The sequence below is a fragment of the Hyposmocoma kahamanoa genome, unplaced genomic scaffold (genome assembly GCF_003589595.1).
Source record: "Hyposmocoma kahamanoa isolate Upper Pololo Valley unplaced genomic scaffold, ASM358959v1 296, whole genome shotgun sequence".
NCBI classification, from domain to species: Eukaryota; Metazoa; Arthropoda; class Insecta; order Lepidoptera; family Cosmopterigidae; genus Hyposmocoma; species Hyposmocoma kahamanoa.
In genome coordinates, this window is record NW_020653780.1 from 3214769 (window position 1) to 3235575 (window position 20807).

Consider the following 20807-nt stretch of genomic DNA (forward strand, 5'->3'; position numbering starts at 1 on the left):
AAAAGTAGGGCGATCGACAATAATTCTTCATGTCGGATAGCTTGTTTTCTACTCAACCCTTGTTAGTAAACATTGGGGAACACTTTCGAGTTCTACAAATAGGGATTTGCCTTGGTTTTGTAATTTTACCTCGTTTTGGTTTCCCCGGAGTACAGTTAATGTACTCATAGTAGTAGCTGGTTACCTTATTATATATCAAAACAAAGACAGGGATGTACAAAATACGAGTATTGTATATTAATATTAATTTAGAGGTAAATTATTTTTGTACAAAAGTTTATTAATAAAATACTAACAAATTCCTAGTTTAATAAATATTTTATTGTGCATAGTATATCAAAAGAGTGTAGTAATATTAGAAAATGATTTATTTAAATAAGTACCCTGACTCTGTAGACATTTTTTGTAGTAAGACAGACTTATATAGAATTAGGTTTTTTTTATCAAGTTTGAATTTCAACATTGCATTTTCATGGACAGTTTAACTATGACTAAACCAAATCTCAAAATATGACTAAAGCTTTTTTTTACATCCAATATATCTTGCTCAAGTAAGCCTTAAGGCTCCCTAATCCGGCTTCATCTCAACTCTCCACGAGCCCAATTTACTTATCCTGACGCAGTGACACAAGGCGAATTTTCGACTCTCCAACCGTAAGACGTCATTAGAGTCTGTTATAAGCTATTCCATGCTATTCAGCAGCTTGAAACTTGCGAAAGATCTGCATCTTTCTCCACCTGATCTTTCCAGCACCTATATTCCATCATTTATCTAAGCAATAACATTTAGTCCATGGAGCCTTCGCACGTCTAAACTTATTCTAACAATTTCCCAGAATCTATTCCGTACAGAATTCGAGTCTCTTTAGGAGAACGTACGACAAGATTTTACACGCCGTTGGTTGTGGGATGATGCGTATATAATTGTTGCATTTTCCCTGTTTGCCTTCTTAATGGTGCATGTCGTTTCCACATTATAATATTATGTTTATCGTTTCTGCTACAACATCCGTAAGATAAGCTCAATTTCCTTAAATTTTACGCCACACTACTTACACAGTATGTTAAGCTATCGATACCTATGGATTAGTTGTTTTTGAATCTCTTTATGTCTTTTCCGTCGTCATCAATGATATGCATGGACACTAATGTGTCATTGTGGTCGATCATCATTTTTTGTATAACGAAAAGTCAGTAGTTGACTACTCTATCAGGCATTGATTATCGCTTTATTTTTTATCAAGACACCATTGTCATATTTCAGAATATGTGATGTAGGCTTGGTCCTATATTTAACGTACTGTCCTTCTCAAAAAAAATTTTCTTTCTATTAGAATGTTTTATAGATAAAAACTACTCAGCACTAAATAATCAGCACAGGCACGTTTGTTATTTAATTTTAAAAATAGAATCCCACTGATGTTATTGACAGTCCATTTCAAATCCACAGTCTGACAATTTCGGATCAATTTGGTGCTCTAATTTTCAATATATACATAAGAATTTGTTACTTAATACTTATATTATTTAATTACACCATGCAATCGGTCGTTACTTTTGAGAAGCCGATACCCCATCTAAGTTTGCCCGATTGGGATGCTCGACTATATGGCTTACAGGTACATAATTGTGTCTGATCGCGGATAAACGTACCTTGTGATCGCTTTAGTTACATACACTTTTAGAGTATGTACTTGATACATATTTATTTAGAGCTAATGATAAAATTAAGTTCTCTTAATATTCCGACATAAGGTATTTTTAAATGCTAATGGACACCTGCAATTGTCACAAAAATAATCATCTGTGAGAAACTTTTCGCTATAATTATATTAATAATATACTTAATGTTAACCCAAAATCACCATTCTTCGATTAGTGACTATTGATTGAAAAAATTTTAAACGGCCAAATCATCAAAAAAAAGAGCAACAAAAATATACACGCTGCCGAAATTCACCATCATAATTAGAGATGCATTACACTATTGGATATGTTATATTTGACATATTAACATTAATGATAAAATTAACACTGCACTTAATCTATATATCTGCTTTTTTGACACTGTATATGGCTGATTGTCTGACGGACTGACCGCCACGGCAGATTCGCTATCTTTTGTTTACCTGATTATGTCTCTTGATTCAACTATTTGACCTCACTGGTCTAATAGATAGGCCTTGGATATCTTTAACATATATTTCTTGAAACAAAATTCTATTAATATATATTATTGAAAATATGTTAAAGTATATAAATTTGGACGAATTGCAAATCCCTACGGAATAAAATCGAAAGCACCAGGATACCTTTGTGTCTGTTTTCCCAAAACTCACCAAACTAACCTAATCACCTCATAAAATGCAATTCAAACAAATTCACAACTAGTTAACAAAGGGTGCTTACCACAACAATTTTAAACATTGACTGGGCTCAATATGAGTCTTCAATAATTTAACGGTGAGGCTTGATACGCCGGGTAAATTAGAAAAGTTTTATACCCGTAACTTGATCAAATTGCCTGCCTGCTAAGGTTATAGGGAAGGTCATATCTCATCTGACTTTTTTTTTATATACACATTTGCTAATCCTTTTGCAGATAATTAAACACTTAAGAATTCCGTTTAATATAACTACAATAGTTTGTATTAAGTACTTTTATTATAATTTTATAAAACGGAATTCTTGAGTACTAGAATCGTTCTAGTAATAGAGTTCAGATTTGCCATTAATGTACGTGAAAGCGTGGTAACTGACCGGACGCCGCGCGGCGGCCGCCCGACAACTTTCGCGTCGGGTAACTGGTTGCTAAAGCTGACGTAATCTTTTCAATCCTCGTTCTTATAGGTAACAGCAGACACCAGGCGAGCTGATGCCTTTGACCTTCGCCACAGCGCCCATCAGCTCCGCAATGAAACTAGGATCAAGACCGATTGGGACAGCTATCATAACAACAATCGCCTCAGCGCCAGGTAAGGTTTTGTATGATTGACATTTATTATTAATCCGAAATCCACGCCACGAAAACTAAAGACACTTAATGGATACTCGTACCTGAATAACGTCAGTATAGACTGAAGTACTAATAAAAACTGACCTCGAAAGTTCGTGGAATTACAAATGCCAAGTTTTATTGAAATCGGTCACCGGAAAGTGCGACAAACTGGACACATCCCCTAGTTTCCCACCCCTGGAGGTGGAATATTTTCTTCAAATTTAAACGGGACTAATACTGAGGTACCCTCTTTCCAACAAAAGAAATCATCAAAATAGGTTCACAAACGAAGTAATCGTGTAAAAAAACATTAAAAAAAATACAGTAGAATTAAAAGAGTTTGTCCTTTTTTTGAAGTCTGTTAAAAAATGTAAATTCAATTCACACAGGAACTCGCTAAGAAGAACTAATACAAAATTATCTGTCAGTGCAATGTTCAAATCATCGAATTATATGTAATCTACGAGAGTAATGGTTCAATTCTGGAGATTCTGTTCTGAATCATTTAAGAAATTCCAAAGTTTAGAAACGATATTTTGATTCAGAAACCTTAAGACATGATTTATGGCAATATGGTGTCTAAAGTAAAAATAATTTAGCTTGATTCTTAGTTGCTAGTGAATGAAAAGATCTATGATGAAAAGGCAATCAATTTACACTTTTCCTTATTCATCGTTCTTATGAAGGAACACCCACTCTTTGGGAGAGTATGAATGACTGTATATAATAGAAAAAGAAAATGCCGGCATTATATGAAATGTTATTAGAGATACACTTTAGTATATGATACAGTTTACTGTACATAGCAAGTAAACTGTACAAACGTCCAATCTCGTTGTAACTGGAATAGAATAGTGTTTGGACAATAATTAGACGTGTTTATAAAATAAAAGATTTTGTTTTTCATCGTTGAGTAAATTAAAATAACAGGTAGTAAGGCATACTGAAATTACTTTTTTCGTTATAAACTCTTCTTGTTTTATTTAAGAGCTTTGCTCATGTCAGTGTAGCTACTTGAAAACCTCGCTGCTAGACTTTTTTAGACTTTTAGCTTACATGATGCCGTATTTACCTTCTTTTTTAATGTGGTCTATGTAACTTACCATTAGGTTTTACCTCCATAGGGTTTTCTAATCAAAAAAATCAGTAGTTTAGTATATTAGTAGTAGTAGTATCAGTAGTTTTTCTGTTTTTAACTGACTTCAAAAAAGGAGGAGGTTTTCAATTCGTCTGTATTTTTTGCTATATATATATATATCATATGTTACACGATTACTCCGACTCTTGTGAACCGATTTCGAGGATCCTTATTTTGTTGGAAACCAATATGGACCAATTCAAATTTAAAGAAAACATTTCACCTTTAAGGGTGTCAAATTAGGGGATGAATCCGATTTATTGGATTTCACCTACTTCCCATTAACCAATTTTAACAAGATTTGGCACGTATGTGTCATTCCAAATAAAATGTTATGGTGACCTAGAGCTGACCTGATTAAGGACCTCATGTGCAGTGTTCAACAACTTGCTTATGTCTGGGCTCATATGATTCGTTTTGATGAAGACTTCCATATACGTTTCAGTTATAGTTGAGGAGACCGTGGTGCCAAAACCAGTGAAAGCTAATAGATAAACTATTGAAATCGATTTTTTTAATAATAAAAAAGTTATAATAATAAAAGAGGTTGTATTCTTCATGGTAACCCAATATGTTAAATTACTGAATATGAACAGAGTATTACTCAATTTGGCAATTAGCCGCCATGTGAACCTTGGCCTTAAAAGGTAGGATAATACCTTTCAGAGATTGAGCTATTTTGTTGAGTTATTTTTCATAAAAACGTTAGGAAAACCTTTTAGCTGACTTGTTTACGGCAGTGATTCAGTTAATATATTTTTATTATTATAAGTATTTTATTGGACATTTAAATTTTAATTGGGCATATACCATTTGAGAGTTTTCTCAAAATTATGAAACTTCGACAAGTTAATAAAATGAAAATTACCAAAACCGTAATTCCTGGAATCTGAAACTTATAGACCCAGGCAGCCAATACACAAAAGCGACGTCGAGCTTGTTACTTGTCTATATTCATCTTGAACTGGTCGGTTTACATCTTTATGTCATCCTTTTTTTTACGCATCACTTTCATAGCGTCGCACTAGGGAAATCCTGTGTCGCGGGTGCCTGGACACACACATAGACAACCACAAATTGCACCCAAACTCACGAGATAAATATATGTGGGCCATACACATATTTCTCACATCCTAGGAATCGAACCCAGAACCTCTGCGTGGCAGTCCAGCATGGTAACCGTTCGGCCACGGAAGCAGTTATACATTTCGGCCGCTACATGTGTTTTTTACAGTAAGATATATATATACATATCTACTATACTCCCAAAAAAGATAACCCACATTGTACGGAAGTCGAGTAAAGACAAGTAAACTTTTGATTTTACTCATTATTTTGCTACAACTTGTGACGATTAGAAATCTCGAGTATTAAAAACTCACTTAATTCGTACGAAAAACTCGTCGAAAAAAAGTGTCAAAGTTAATTCACTTTAATTTGAGATGTCCTGCTTACGCTAATTAGAACTAATTCTAATTCTAATTCAAATTACATTTAAAATATACGTAATTTGTATTGCAGTTTAATGATACCAATTTTTGGTTTTATTTTTACTTCCATTTTATTAAAGAATATTCAATGTTTAAGTTTAATAGAATAAGACAGCATTAATAAATAGGTCATTTCAGGATTTGTAGATTGTCACTTATGCAGAACACCGTTCAGTCTTCCCCAACCTAATATTACGTGAAATGCAATATAAAATTCAAATTGGCCAATAACATGGCTTTCATTATAATGATATTTATTATTTACCTACTGAGTTCGTCTAACCTACAAACTCTACTCTTTCCTACTACTACTCATTCCTGCTTTCTAAGATACAGGATCCCCTAGTTTAGAATGCAGTATATTTTGGTATTATATAACTACAACTTATAAAACTTTGTTATATTTTTATAACTTGTAATTTGTTAGTTGTAATTGGTGACAAATAAATATTATTATTATTATTATTATTATTATTAGTTTAAAAAAAGGAGGAGGTTTTCAATTCCACCGTATTTTTTTATGTGTGTTACGCGATACGTTTGTGAACTTATTTTGATGATTCTTTTTTTTGGAAAGAGGGTACCTCAGTATTGGTCCTATTTAAATTTGAAGAAAATATATAAAAAAAATATTCCACCTCTATCGTTGGATTCACAGCAGTCGCGCGCGCTGGGGCGCCTGTGGAGACGGTCGTACCGCTCACAGTGCTTGGTCTAGCGTCTAGCATCTCTTTGCAACTTCCACGTGTGCATGCACACATGAATCTGGTTTCGCGCACTTAACGGTAACCTATTTCAACAAAACTTGGCAAAATGAAGTATTTCCACAAACATGATCTGATGGTAGAAATGAGGTCGGTTTATATTTTTTTAAAATAGTTATAATTATGTTCCTACAATAATATAAGTATAGAACTGATGACAATAAAAAAATGTTTAGGCAATTAATAGATTCCGGCATTATTTGCGGAAGTCCATGTTAATAAAAGTGGAAGTAAATTAATTAGCCACTCCGCGAACCCAGTGAAGTTTAAATCTTACAAAATAGCTGCGCCTGTGTTGAGTATTTTTGCGAAAAGTAAGTGTTTTAGAACAGATGGAAATAATTAGGTACAACAACAGGGGTTGTATAATAAGTTAACAATTGAATTTTGCATCATTTATCTTTATCTCGTTCTTTATGCCGTTCTCACGCAAGTCGCGCCTTATCGTGCTAGCCCTTTTGTTTTATATGACATTGAAACACACTAACATTATCACGTTTTTGCAGAATTTATGAGATTGAGCAATGGAAATCAACAATTGAGGACCTTCTCACACGTATTGATAGAGAAATGAATCTCTTGAAAGAAGAAAAAGCTTCAACTGAAAGGGAGTTAGAACAACTAAACATGCCTTTGCTCGTTTGCTCGGAATGTTTATCTAATCGAGATGGTAAGCGCAGTACGGAGTTGACGTATGACATGGCAGACATGGAGCTCAAAAAGGTGACAGTATTTGAAATGATTAGAGCAACTCTATAATGCATTTATTCATTCACCGTCACCTTACGAATTAGAGCCTTTTCATAAATTCCAAGGATTGATATCTCTCGGATATTGATACTAAACATTTAATGTCCGTAATTTTGAAAATAAAGTCATAGATCGGTACATGCTGCCACAGGTATTGGAACCATCATCAACGTTCTCTCACTAGGCTTTACCTAATATTATGCATCACAGTTCAGAATAACTTATCTCTTTAAATTTTTCTAATTTTTGCTATTTCTTTAATTTCTTTATGAAATTTATCCGTTGTGTTTAATTTTGTAAAGATTTTTTAGTTTGTTATTGTGATTGCTAGTTGGTGCTAGTATTACGTTTCGACGTGTGAAATTATAGTAAAAAAACTGAGGTAGTTAAGACTATCTCCCATAAAAAAATTAATAAATCTTTATTGCAAAACACAGAAAAATAGGTAATAGAGATGTGCCTAGCTCCCAAACTAGGATCCCCTGTACTATAGATAACTAGGTCTTACGTCCTTCAAGTCTGTTGCCTAAAAATAACAATATCTAAGTCTATTGCAATAACTAAGTTTATCACAATAAGCCATACAAAATAAGCTCATAAAATATAATTCGTAGAACACAAAGAGAGGTGGTAGGTGGTAGTAAGTGGTGGTGGTAGCCTATATGAGTTCGGTTTGATTCCCACCTTCTGACCTACACTACTGCAGACCTCGACACAGGCGCAGTTTAGATTAGGGGTGTCCACTTAGAAAATACATCGATGTCTTCATTACCTAACCTCATTACCTAGACCTAAAACATCGAAACCCTGCATCGATGTTTTCAATGCATCGCTTAAAAACATCGATGTTTTTTCAACATCCACTACTTTTTTATAGAGTGGTGCTGTCGCTGTAGTGACGTATTTAATTTATGATATTGTATGTTAGTTTAGTAATACTGGTCAAGAGAAGCCAAGAAGTTAAAAAAAATAGTATTGCATCGGTAAGACTCACATTTATAGGTGAAAAAAAAACTGCAAATTAATAGAAATGTTTATAAACAAGAACAATTCCTTGTAGGAATGTTTTTTGCGATTAGGCAAACTGTCTAAAATAGACAAATAAGTTCGATACATGTTCAATTATTCATTCACAGAAGAATGAAATAAGCATTAAATAAGAAATAAATAATAAAAATTATAAATACAAATAACACAAACACTAAATGACTTACAATATCAAATTGAAACGCACGCCAGAGTTAGTGTTTTCTATGATTCGATGTTTTTATTCAAAAGTATCGATGCATCGAATAGAATTACTTTTTGTCAAAACATCGAATCAATCCGATGCATCGCACAATAAACATCGAATAGATTCGATACATTGATGTTCAGCGAATATCCCTAGTTTAGATAACTAATAATAACATAACATAATGGTAAAGGAGAACATCTTCATGAAAATCATATGGCGGAGAAGCTTTACTACAATTTTCGAAAACGTGGGGAGACATCAACCCGCATTGGACCTAGGCACCAATTCTGCTAATTTTCTTGAAATCACTGGTCATTGTAATTCCATTGAGACTCCACTGAGATTATATTGCAATTATGATAATATTTGTTATCTACTAAAATATACTATGATATACAATGGCAGTTAGTTTCAATAAAGTAGTGTTGGGTCATGGAAAAACTTCCATTATGAAAAATCATATTTGTCAGAAAAATAAATATTTCTCCGTATATTTTTCTAATATTTTTCCTTTAATTTTCCACAATTGATGTTGACACAAGTCAAGAGTTGAAGTTACTAAACGAAAACGATGGAGCCATTATAAAACGACTTTTTTTCGTTGTAAATCCATTTTAAATCTCGTTTTTTTCTTTAGGTGGCTTTTATCTATTCAAGTTTATTTTATAATTCACGCTAAATAAAACTTCAAAAGATATTTCGAAACGAGAACATAGTATTAGCCTTCGAAATTACATCTCTCCAATTTTTCAAATTTTTTGTACCTAACTTGATTGACTAGACTTTGATGGTATTCATTCATTCAGTCACTCATTGACGTTCGATGTTGCCCTACTAAAATTACCATGAAAATTTTAATGTTTATCTTGTTTTTTTGTTATTCATTCATAGTTATTCATTTGTACAATAAGTTATTCAATAAACAATTTTTATTTGTTTTTTTGTTTAAACTGCAATTTAATCTTCAAATTAAATGTATTTTCTTTATATCAAATAATTAGTAGACCACACTCTCGACGAAACAATGGTACTCCAATAAGTGTTACAATTTATGGTTTTAATCTATGATGTAAACCTAACATATATAGGTACATATAGCATGATTATTCAGCTCGTAAACATTAATAGAAAGTAAGCATTCAGTTTCTTCAACAAGTGTATATGAATAAACATTAAATAATATACAAAAGCTTAAAAACTAGTGGATATAAATAATACAAATGATGACTGATAAGAAAACAAGGCGAAGTGATTCTGAATACTGTTACGAAATCTGTAGATGTTGTTGTCAAGAACATCAATGAGACCTCCAGATACTGATGTTATTATTAATTTATTATAGGTTCGGCATGTTCTCGTCAAGGGATTATAAAAAGAAATATTATTGAAGAGTAGAACACCAAAAAATCGCAATGGCAGTTGAATGGCAGCGCTTGTCAGTTGAATAGTAGCTTGAATAGTAGTAGCAACGCACTTCACCTTGTAACAGAATATCAAACGCACAACTGCCATTAACGCTATGCCGATACACAATTGAGATGAATTAAAATTAGCAGATTTGGGACCCTGGCTGAGATTATCGTTTAGTAGTGAAATCCCGAGTCGTAAGCCGATGTAAAAATAACCTACACAAACTAAAAGCACTACTGAAAACTAATTTCTCAGTCTCTTTCACTAGGAACTTTGTGTAACTGAGGCGAACAAGAAATTACTCATAGACCGATGTCAATCCACATGGGAGAAGATTAACAGACTGGAATCTGTCAAGTTTAAATTGCAACTAGACTTGAATGACAAAACCGAAGCTTTAACCATTGATAAAAACATGCTGAGTTTAGATAAAGACTGCGCCAATATTACTTATAAGACTGATTCTTTGAAGACGCCTAAAAGGTAAATTATAATTTAGAACTAGCTGAATTAGCTGACATTCCATTTTTATATATTTTTTTGTTATTAAATAATGTAAATGTAACATAATAAATGTAAATAAAGAGTTATTTCGGAACAGTTCATAAAATACTCTGTAAAGGCATGTAACTCGCCGCAATGAAACTCTCTAGCATGCTCAGCAGTGTAGGAATTACGATGATGATTTATTAGGTTTTAAATAGTTAGAGCCAATATTTCTTAACTCGATTCGAGCTCCAGAATTTATTATGCAAACAGATTTTACAAGAAAACGATTACGTTGTACACTTGGTCATAATGTTGTGTAATATAAAGTTTATTGTTCGAAAATTATTTGAACAAATGGAGGCAAAACGTCGTAAAATACTATTAAACACCTTTTAATAATAACAGTGCCTTAAAATACTTAATTTATTACATCGTTCACCTTTTATTACTTTGCTTATTTCTTAGTGCTTTACTCTATTTTACTACTAGACTTGCTACACAAATAAATTTCAGGTTGTATTAGAGAATAACCTCACATTTTGATTGCATTACAGGATGATAACAGGCGAGCAATGGTTGCAAAAAGTGGAAGCAAATAGACAAATGGCACAGGATGAACTACAAGATACACTACGACTTCGTGAGTCTCTATTTGTAGCCAGAGAAAGGGCCAGGAACACTTTGCGCGCACAAACTGACGTCACCAATTATATGCTGCGTAGGAGGATTTACGAAACTCAACGCGCGAGAAATGAGCTTGACTGGCAGAAGATGAAGGTAAACTCAACAATTGAAAACATCTAACGTTAGTTAAAATAACTAAGTTTGACACTGCCTGATAGGAGACAGGCTACCGATTTCTTCACATTCATTACATACACAAACAAGAGCCAACAAAGTCAACGCGGTGTTATGCCTAATTATGGTTTTTATAGCTGATTCGTTTTATTAAATGCACCGATCACGAGATATCAACGTTACATAGGATCGCGTTTAATGAATAAAAGAATATCTATTAGAAATTCACTCTCGAATTCTCGTCGCTATGAGTCGGTAATGGGTACCTGATTAATGAAATTTCAGACATTATCGTGATCACCCACACCGGAAACAATTTAAAAGGACATGTTTTCCGGTCCGGCTAGTCCCACACATTAACATTTATAGTTTTTTTTTAAACTAATAGAATTTGGTTGTTAACAAACTTTATGGGCAAAATGGTTTTCGTAATTACTATACATTGGAAATGAAACTACTTTTTTTTATCTAAATCGGTCAATAAAGTCAGTCGTGACCATAGGAACTGTAAAGAGCCCGAAACGTTGGTTTGTTTTTTTTTACAACATCAGGTGATGAGACGAACAAGTCGTGCGCCTGATGGTGAGCTACACGCCTGTCCATAACAGTTGCAGTGCCACTCAGAGCTTTAAATCGCAAAGATCTGAAGGGCACTACCACTGTGCCCGTCACCCTGAGACATAAGTTGATAAGTGCCTGTAATTTCACCAGCACCCTTACCCTTCGAAACCGGAACGCAGTAATACAATAATGAATAATGATGTTTGGTAAAACAAATCGCTATTTACATCCGAAAAAAATATTTTCATTTTAAATTTAACAACAACACCATATTATTAACAATGAATGATATTTCCAATAACGCGTCTCCTTTTTTAATATCGATGCACACATAATATTCAGCATAATTACACGCAGAAACAAACATTATGTACAATCACTTCACAAGGTATAGGTAACACAAAATCACATAGAACATAAATCAGTACGCATTGATATAAACACGTATTTATAGAGAAAAACAAAATTTTATACAGGTCATACCTATTTGCAACAGTTTGTGCTGAAATGGCCCTTGCTCTTTTTTTTAACGCTTACAGTCATAGCCCCGCACTAGGGACAGCCTGGGTCGCGGGTGCCATAGACATACACATAGACAACCACAAAGTACACCCAAACTCACGAGAAAAATAAATGTAGGCCATGCAAATATTTCTCCCGGCACGGAAATCGAACCCGGGACCTCTTGCGTGGCAGTCCAGCATGGTAACCGTTCGGCCACGGAGGCAGTTGTTAAAGTCAAACTCGCTGGTTTTCTGCCTGTACAATAATAGTTTTTTCTTTAAACTAGGACATTCCTTATTGGCTCGTCGAGTTTATCGAACATGAAAATTTTAATTGGATAAACATTTGAGAGTTTTCTCAAAACTATTAAACTTCGACAAATAGAAGATGTCCCTCTGTGTACGTTAGACACGTATCAAAACCGTAATTCCTGGAATCTTAAATTTATAGACCAAGGTAGCTAATATCCAAAAGCGGAGTTGAGCTTGTCTATGTCCATCTTGAACTCTTCGGTTTACATCTTCATGCCAACCTAAATTTCGACCGGTACGTGTGTTTCTACAGTAAAATTATACAGTATCTTACTATACACCCGAAAAACATAACCCTCAGTCTGCGGCAGTCGTGTAAAGACACGTGAACTTTTGATTCGACTGATTATTTTGCTACGACTTGAACGATTAGAAATCTCGAGATAAAAACTCATACTTAATTCGCACTAAAAACGCGTTTTCAAGTTAAAATGTTTCAATTAATTTTGAGATGTTCTGCTTACTCTAATTAAAACTAAAACGTTTCAAATCACATTTAAAATATTCGTAATTAGTATTGCAGTTTAGTGAAACCAATTTTTGGTTTTAGTTTCACTTCCATTTTATTAAAGAATATTCAATGTTTATGTTCATTAGAATGAGACAGACATACCGATTTGCAATAGTTTATACTGAAATAGCTCTGACTCTGAAAAGTCAAACAGTGCTGGTTTTCCTTTAGGCTAGGACATTCCTTATACCAGTCCTGCAGATTATTCAGCCAGAAATGTCTTCGCAATACCATACTGCTCTTGTCAGCTATCTTTCTCTGAATTAATTATGAGTTAGAGAAATCTGCACTTAGTATCCATTTAAACCTAATAAAATGAACTAACAAAACAAAACGTTAAGGGATTTCGAACTTTGAAATTGATATTATTGTGTAGGTACAATCCCAAATGTTACGCTCACCTTCAGAACAGTGTGCGTTACATTTTCCGGAATCTAGTAACATGACACTCAAGGAAAATATTTTGAAATCGTCTTTTTTTTCTTCCAACGTAAATATATTTAACGATTTTGTCCAATAACATAATCCTTTATAAAGATATACGTAGGGCGCACTATAGGCGTAGGGTTCACCTATGTCCACCTGGGTGGACCATCGGCAATTATGTCTTCACCTAGGGATTATTCTTATTTCGTTTATAAAACACCTTGTTATTAAAACTCAATATTGTAATACATAGGGCGCACTATAAGTTTCCGGAACTGGCCACTTACATAAACAATATTTAAAAAGTAAGTACAACATTTGAAAATGGAACTCTGTGGCTGTAGAATACAGTTTGTTTCAATCTGACTGTCACTTGTTTTTACATTGTGGCGTCTATTTAGAAATTGGTTGTCTACATCACCATGGATTTAACGCGTGAAAATTTTCGTAGTATGATTTTCTACGACTTTAAGTGTAACTTAACAGCTCAGCGGTGCTTCGCACGCATTCAAACTGCTTTTGGCACCATGCAAGACGACTATTTGTAGCTGGTTTGCAAAATTCAAACGCGATCGCGTGAATCTATGTGACGAATTTCGTGATGGTCGCCCGTCCACTGCTGTGAACAACAAAAACATCGATTTTGTGCGCCGTATGATCAAAACAGACAGGCACGTGACATACCGTGAGATTCGGGCATCTTTAGGCATAGGCATGAGTCAAATACAATCGATACTACAATCTGTAAACGAATTGAGTATTTTCTATTTTTATTCTAATTTTTACGGCATTAACAAACTCTTGTATAATTGTTATCAACTTATGACGATCCTTGATGGAGAATGATATTTGATATGTAATTGAATGACAACTATATTATATAATTAATTGTTAATTTTCTGTTTATTGTGTATTTTTCTTATAATTTTCATTTTTGTCTGACGATCTCAATATAATTTCTTATACTTTGACATGTAGTGCAATTTATACTGTAATGTCATATTTGAGAAATAAATTAATCTGAATCTGAATCTACTACACAAACATTTGGGTGTGAAAAAGCTGTGCTCTCGGTGGATTCCACCCAATTTGACTGAGGCTCAAAAAACGGATAGCGTCACTTGGTGCAATACCATGCTTACCAGATTCAACGAAGTGGCTTCGAATTTGGTGTAGGATATAGTAACAGGTGACGAAACATGGATTTATAGTTACGATCCCAAAACAAAGCAGTAATCGAGCGTATGGGTTTTTCGAGATGAGCCGAAATCAACCAAAGTGGCGCGCGTGGAAAGTGCCTCTAAGCGGACGATTGCTTCTTTTTTTTAATAAAACTGGACACGTGGCTACTGTTGCTTTGGAGAATCGTTGTACCGTGAATAGTGATTAGTACACGACCATTAGTTTGCCGGAAGTTATTAACAAACTCCGTAAAAATAACGATAGACGCCGTATCATCTTGCACCACGATAATGCCAGTTCTCACACGGCCAGACAGACAAATGAATTTTTGAAGGTGAACAACGTTGACCTTATGAGCCATCCCGCGTGCAGTCCCGACCTGGCACCTTGTGATAAAAGTCACAAGAAGCCAGTTCATTATTTCCAAAAATTAAGAACCGGTTACGCGGTCAACGATTTTTATCACCTGAATAGGCTGTCGAACAGTATGAAAAATATGTTTCAGAGATTGTCACGAAGGAGTGGCATAAATGTTTTCATTCGTATGAAAAAGTGCATTAACTCTAACGGAAAATATATTGAGAAACAATAAAATCATTTCTGACCATTTATAGTATATTTTTATTGATTCCGGAAACTCATAGTGCGCCACACGTATCTAATTATATGTTCGTAAAATGCTCAATAAATCGTAACAAGGTTTTATGTGACTTCTAAGGTCTCTAAACTTAAAAAGTAAGGCTTAAGCCTGTTTTTGCTTGGGCGCGTGTCATTTGTTTTGTTTTCGTTTGCTTTTATGAATGATCTTTGGTTTAACTGAAACAAAATCTCATACGTCTCTATTTTGCAATTACTTTTTTTTTGGCAGATGGAAGAAAACATGGACAAGCTAGCAACGGAATTAAAGGTAATGGGAGAGCAGTTTGCTGATAAGGTCAATGCTTTGAAACTGGCTGAAACTCGTTTGGAGACTAGAGGGTACAGGCCTGGGATTGAATTAGCATCTGATGAAGCTGATCTTGGATTGAAGGAAGAAGTCCGAAACTTGAGAGAAACTATCCGCCAATTGCAAGAAAAGTTGGATTGCGGAAAGTGAGTATAACATTATTCTATCCCTAATAATAAACTGTATAGTGAACATTCTCACTCCTCACTTGTACCTAATATAAGTAAGTCCAATTGCAATTTAATTTCGAAAGATAGGAAAAAATATCTGTTGTGTACCGGCACGCTATGTTGGCCATTTTGACAGATTACAATAGTGAGGTCAAATCTCAATTCATTATCACAAAGAATATAATCAAATGCGAGTCACATCTATAAGTTTTTAGATTTGTAACTAGTATTACAAGGGGTAGCTGATTAAAAAGTTTTAATAAAACCAAAATAAAAATGTTTACTTAATAATATCGTCAATTCGAAACTTCTTGGTTTTGCATTGAGCTTTTTTCATTGCAAGTTTGCTGGAGGTAGAAGTTGTGGTGGCCAGTGATCACATAAGTGATCGATAGTATTAGATTTCATTTTTTTAAATTTCGTATGTCGAACAACAAATACTGAGCTATGTCGTAAAATTATACATTCCATAAATTTTACTGCACGTCACTATTGACAACAATGTACAGCAATTAGCTCCTTCAACGTAGTTATGCATTAACACGAAACTTGATGAGTGGACAAACGTCAAAACGGCCATCATAGCGTGCCGGTACTATAGCCACATTTCATCCGATTCCGATTTTAATGATAATATTTGTCTAATATATTGACATCGAAGTTGGCAGCTGGTATGACTATAGGAAGGTCCCGAAGTTGATGTGCATGCATTCGAGTTATTTATGTTACGACATATTTCTTTTTTCATGTTTAATTACCCTATTAAAATTGAATAATAATATCTATATAAATTTGTTAATTTATTTATTTACTTTTTAAATTAGGAAATTGACCAAAAAGCTATTGGTTTTAAAAAAATTATTAAAGAACCTGATTTACAGTAATTGGCAAAAACGTGCTTGATCCCTGGACACTTTTGATGTGTGTACATACATATAGGCTGTTTAACACTAGCTCTCTTCTAAATAACTCATTATTCCGTCAATAAATGGCGCTTCAAAATGTTCCAAGAGTTTTTATTAGGCTATTGCCGTCTATTTCTCGTGACGAAAATAGAAATGAAAAGAACTACAAAAAACTAATTTACATATAACGCGTTATCTAAAACACTACACGAATTTCGGTTTCAAAAAATGCAATTCCTCTATTTATACATTAACGGAATCGCATTTATGTAAACCAATGTTATAAAAGAAATACTTCAACAGTTTGGTCAAGCAGAGAAGATGGATGATCGAAAATTAGTTTTAAAAGCACTTGGTTATGGTTAAAAGTGTGGACAAAAATTTTACATAGTAATTAATGAAAGCTATTTTTCCAAACTAACTTTATAAATGCGAAAGTATTACAACACAAATATTTTCTTTACAAACTTGCGTTTAAAATATGATTTTGCTAGCAACGAATTATTTTATCATTAGGAATATTACGCAAAGATTCATAACAATTCACCAAAGCTGTTAAGGAGCAAACGGTTGTCCACCGGAGAATAATGGAACACGTTTAGCATTGTCTTTATTATACCTCACAAGCTCACAATTTTGGCAAGAAAATTTGCATTCAAGGTCGTTTTAGTATGTAAGCAGGGTTGGGCAAAAACATGAATGATGTTGTCGTTTAGCTAGGTACCATACTGCCCTTATCCTCCTTATCGTAGCTAATATTATCTGATGTTCGAATTATCAAGATCAGCGAAAGAAATCTATAACCCCTCCAAGTGGTTTTTTTTATATCTTATTTAGTTTCAGTTTTATTGTTAAGCAAAATCAGCGTAGTTCACATATTTTACTAGAAAAAAAACTTTAGGTGCCAATTTCTCGAAAGTTACTGAAATGCAAATGCGTTAAGCATGAAACACACAGAGTGCGGATGCGGGTCGGCTGCGTGTCGGGTCGGGAGCGCGGCGGGTCTAATTTCGTATGTTTATATGGACAACAACACACCGAGCGTGTGATTATTATGAATACACGGAATTATACCCGCCGTACTCCCGACCCTACACACGCCCGACCCGCATCCGCTCTCTGTGTGTTTCACGCTTTAGTTATGACAAGGAGGGCAGCGTAGGCTGCTAAAGTGCCCATCGAATTAGGATTAACTTGCAAACGTTCTTATCGTCAAATATTTATGTTAAGGAAAATTCATTTCCGGTAGATCCATCTACGTTTTGTGTTGGATGTATATATATTTTATGTCATTGGACGTGTGGTAGGGATAAAATGTTGTTGTACTTAACATTTTAGCCACAAATGTATATTTTTTCTTTACCATACTAGCCGATATTTTTACTATTTTAACCGACTCCAAAAAATAAGTTTTTCAATTCGACTGCATTTTTTTTGTGTATATTACGCCATTACTCCGACATTTGTTAACTGATTTTGATGATTATTTTTTGTTGGAAAAGGGTTACCTCAGTAGAGGTCCCATTTCAATCTGAGAAAATACCATCTCTAAAGCTGGATACTCACGAGCTGTAACCGTAACAGTTGCGTGTTGTGTTACCAAAAATCATAGAGTGTACGTGATGCGTGAGCTTGCCGCGAGAGGAACGCTTGCGGTCAGCACTGAGCCGACGATAACCAGTTAGGTACTACGCATTCTAGCGAGTGCAGACTGTTTACACGAGTATACACCAGAACCTCGTTACTGTATCTGCCACGTTACAGTACAGCTTGCTTAAGAGTACCCGGCTTGGTACGGTGGTGGAAGGTGGCAAGTCAGATGATGAATCGGTTTTAAAGACTCGAGTTTCTCTCAGAGAAAAGTTTAAAGAGACTAGTACCATGACTGTGGCATCAGAGTACATTTTCTCAAATATTTTGTATGCCCATAAAAGTATACATAATTCGTTAAGAGGGAGTAGAGGAAAAATTCCTAATCTTCGATTTGATTTTTGAGGGGTATATCTACTTTAATGTTAAAAATAAAATATTGTATGAGTAACTACACGATATATTCAAGCATAGACATTAATCAGAAACATAAAACAATAAAGTTTCCTCGATAGATAAAAATCACGAAATGACCTCTAATTTTCACATTTTTTTCGATTTATCCTCGAAATGCTACAGTTTATTTGGAGAAAAATTAAATAATTAATTATATTTATGCATGATCGACAACTGTCACTACGGATTTTTTTTAATCCCTTTAGTTTTAGAGTTATTCCGCTAAAACGAATTTGGTACTTTTAATGCGCAAAATTCAACATCTCCTATCGCATGTCACGCGAACTTCAGGCATATACATATTTGTTTCACAAATTTGGGCGGAGCCAACGTAAAAACTTTTTTGGCATAAGAGCTCTTAAGAAAGAAGATATCCATAATATTAACCTTAGAACTGGCACCACAGTACATTCACTCAAATATTTTGTATCCCCGTAAAAATATACATGATTCCGTAAATAAAGAAGATATCCATAATATTAACCTTGGAACTAAGTCCAAACTCATGGTACCACGATTCCGTTTAACTAACGTAAACGATTATTTTATAGAGAACTGTATACGTTTTTACAATGAGATTCCGTAGCATATATTAAGATTGCCATTTCCTAAGTTTAAAACTTACATTAAAAGTATTTTAATTGAAAAGTCAACGAAAAAAACGAAAAAAAAACGAAATAGTAGACTACGTGTTAGATAAAGACGTATGGAAAGACAATATGAGTCTAGATTCCACACAAATATGATTCAAAGTGTATTATTGTATAGCATTTAAGTTTATTTGAAAAGAGCAATCCAGCACAGTGAACGAGCTGTAGTTTAAAAAATGACGTTTTCAAGTGTAATTTCTTTTTACCTGTGGAATAAATAAATGATTATTTGACTTTGAGACACGTTTATGATAATTACGAAATGTTTAAGTATAAAAAACATTAAAAAGTAATAAATAATAATAATAATTGTTTAATGAATCAAAAATTTAAAAAAAAACTAATCATGTGTAGTCTGGGCCTGGTTGGCTGGCTTTAATGTTTTTCGCTTTCGCACCGTTTTTAGAGATTTATTGTTACGTGTGTTCTGCTTAGTGAAAGCAGGACACTTTTAAGTATTCTGGGGACAGCGAGACACGAAGCCTAAAAGCGGGAGTATGGTCACGTTACACATACATGTCATTCCAATGAAAAACAAATGTTATGCCAGACTGACGCGAGGAACTCCTCAAAAGTGTACAGCAGCTACCTTATATTTGGACTCATATGATTCGTTTTGACTAGGTCTTCCAAATGCGTTTCTGTTAACTTTAAGTAACAAACGGCGTTTACGTTTATGTTTTGTAGCGAAAACGGATAAGCAAACTTTTGAGGACGGTTTTTTAAATAAGAATGTTATTAATTATTATAAGTTTTTTTCAGATCAACTTACAATGCTCTTGAAGATGCTTCCATAAAAATTGCGATAGACTTGGCTGACAAAAACCAATCTCTAGAAGTAGACACCCGAGCACTTGAAATGAGGGCTGCTCTGGAGCCAAAGAAATTGAAAGGCACTGACAAGAATCTGGTACTAGCCAGTATGAAAGATGAAGTACCGAAGATTACGGAATGTTAATAAATGTCCGCGCTGATATGTTATTAAAAAAATCGGAAGTTTCGAAATTAAAATTAATACGTGAATGGATGTATTGAACCATTAACGGCTACAATATACATATATTACCAAAAGACAATATAATAAAAGCATGAATTGAAATTGATAAAACCTAAATTATATTACAAGCAAAACGACGTTGATTAGACAAACTGTCGAAATTATGATTTTTAGTCTTTGTGATTTTATATAATGAATTTTTGTGTATCGTGTTTTTTATTGGTTATTTACTTAGTGTTCCCATGAAAAAATAAATTACATCTCTGCTCAAAATTTCCCCGTAGACCACCTCTCTGGTTCACCTGGATGGATCACGGGCAATTATTTTTTTCCCGTGGTTCACCTATGTCCACCTGGGTGGACCATCGGTAATTATGTCTTCACCTAGGGATTATTCTTATTTCGTTTATAAAACACCTTATTATTAAAACTCAATATTGTAATACATAGGGCGCACTATAAGTTTCCGGAACTGGCCAGTTACATAAACAATATTTAAAAAGTAATTAGAACATTTGAAAATG

The 20807-nt window shown here is 34.1% G+C and overlaps 1 protein-coding gene across 1 annotated transcript; it reads left to right on the forward strand.

Annotated features, from left to right (window-relative positions):
• The first annotated feature begins 1481 nt into the window (after positions 1–1481).
• LOC113229284 (tektin-B1-like) lies at positions 1482–20419 on the forward strand. Its single transcript, XM_026462829.1, has 7 exons — positions 1482–1619; positions 2851–2975; positions 6897–7113; positions 10056–10270; positions 10831–11053; positions 15438–15661; positions 20049–20419. Exons 1-7 carry the CDS (start codon positions 1539–1541, stop codon positions 20242–20244), a joined length of 1281 nt encoding a protein of 426 aa, XP_026318614.1. The 5' UTR covers positions 1482–1538; the 3' UTR covers positions 20245–20419.
• Positions 20420–20807: the final 388 nt, after the last annotated feature.

Bases quoted from the DNA above. Each gene is read 5' to 3' on its own strand.
- LOC113229284 (XM_026462829.1), top strand. From the start codon at position 1,539: ATGCAATCGGTCGTTACTTTTGAGAAGCCGATACCCCATCTAAGTTTG. The intron at 2,976-6,896 runs GTAAGGTTTTGT...ACGTTTTTGCAG, and splicing joins AACAATCGCCTCAGCGCCAG to AATTTATGAGATTGAGCAAT. The intron at 11,054-15,437 runs GTAAACTCAACA...TTTTTTTGGCAG, and splicing joins TTGACTGGCAGAAGATGAAG to ATGGAAGAAAACATGGACAA.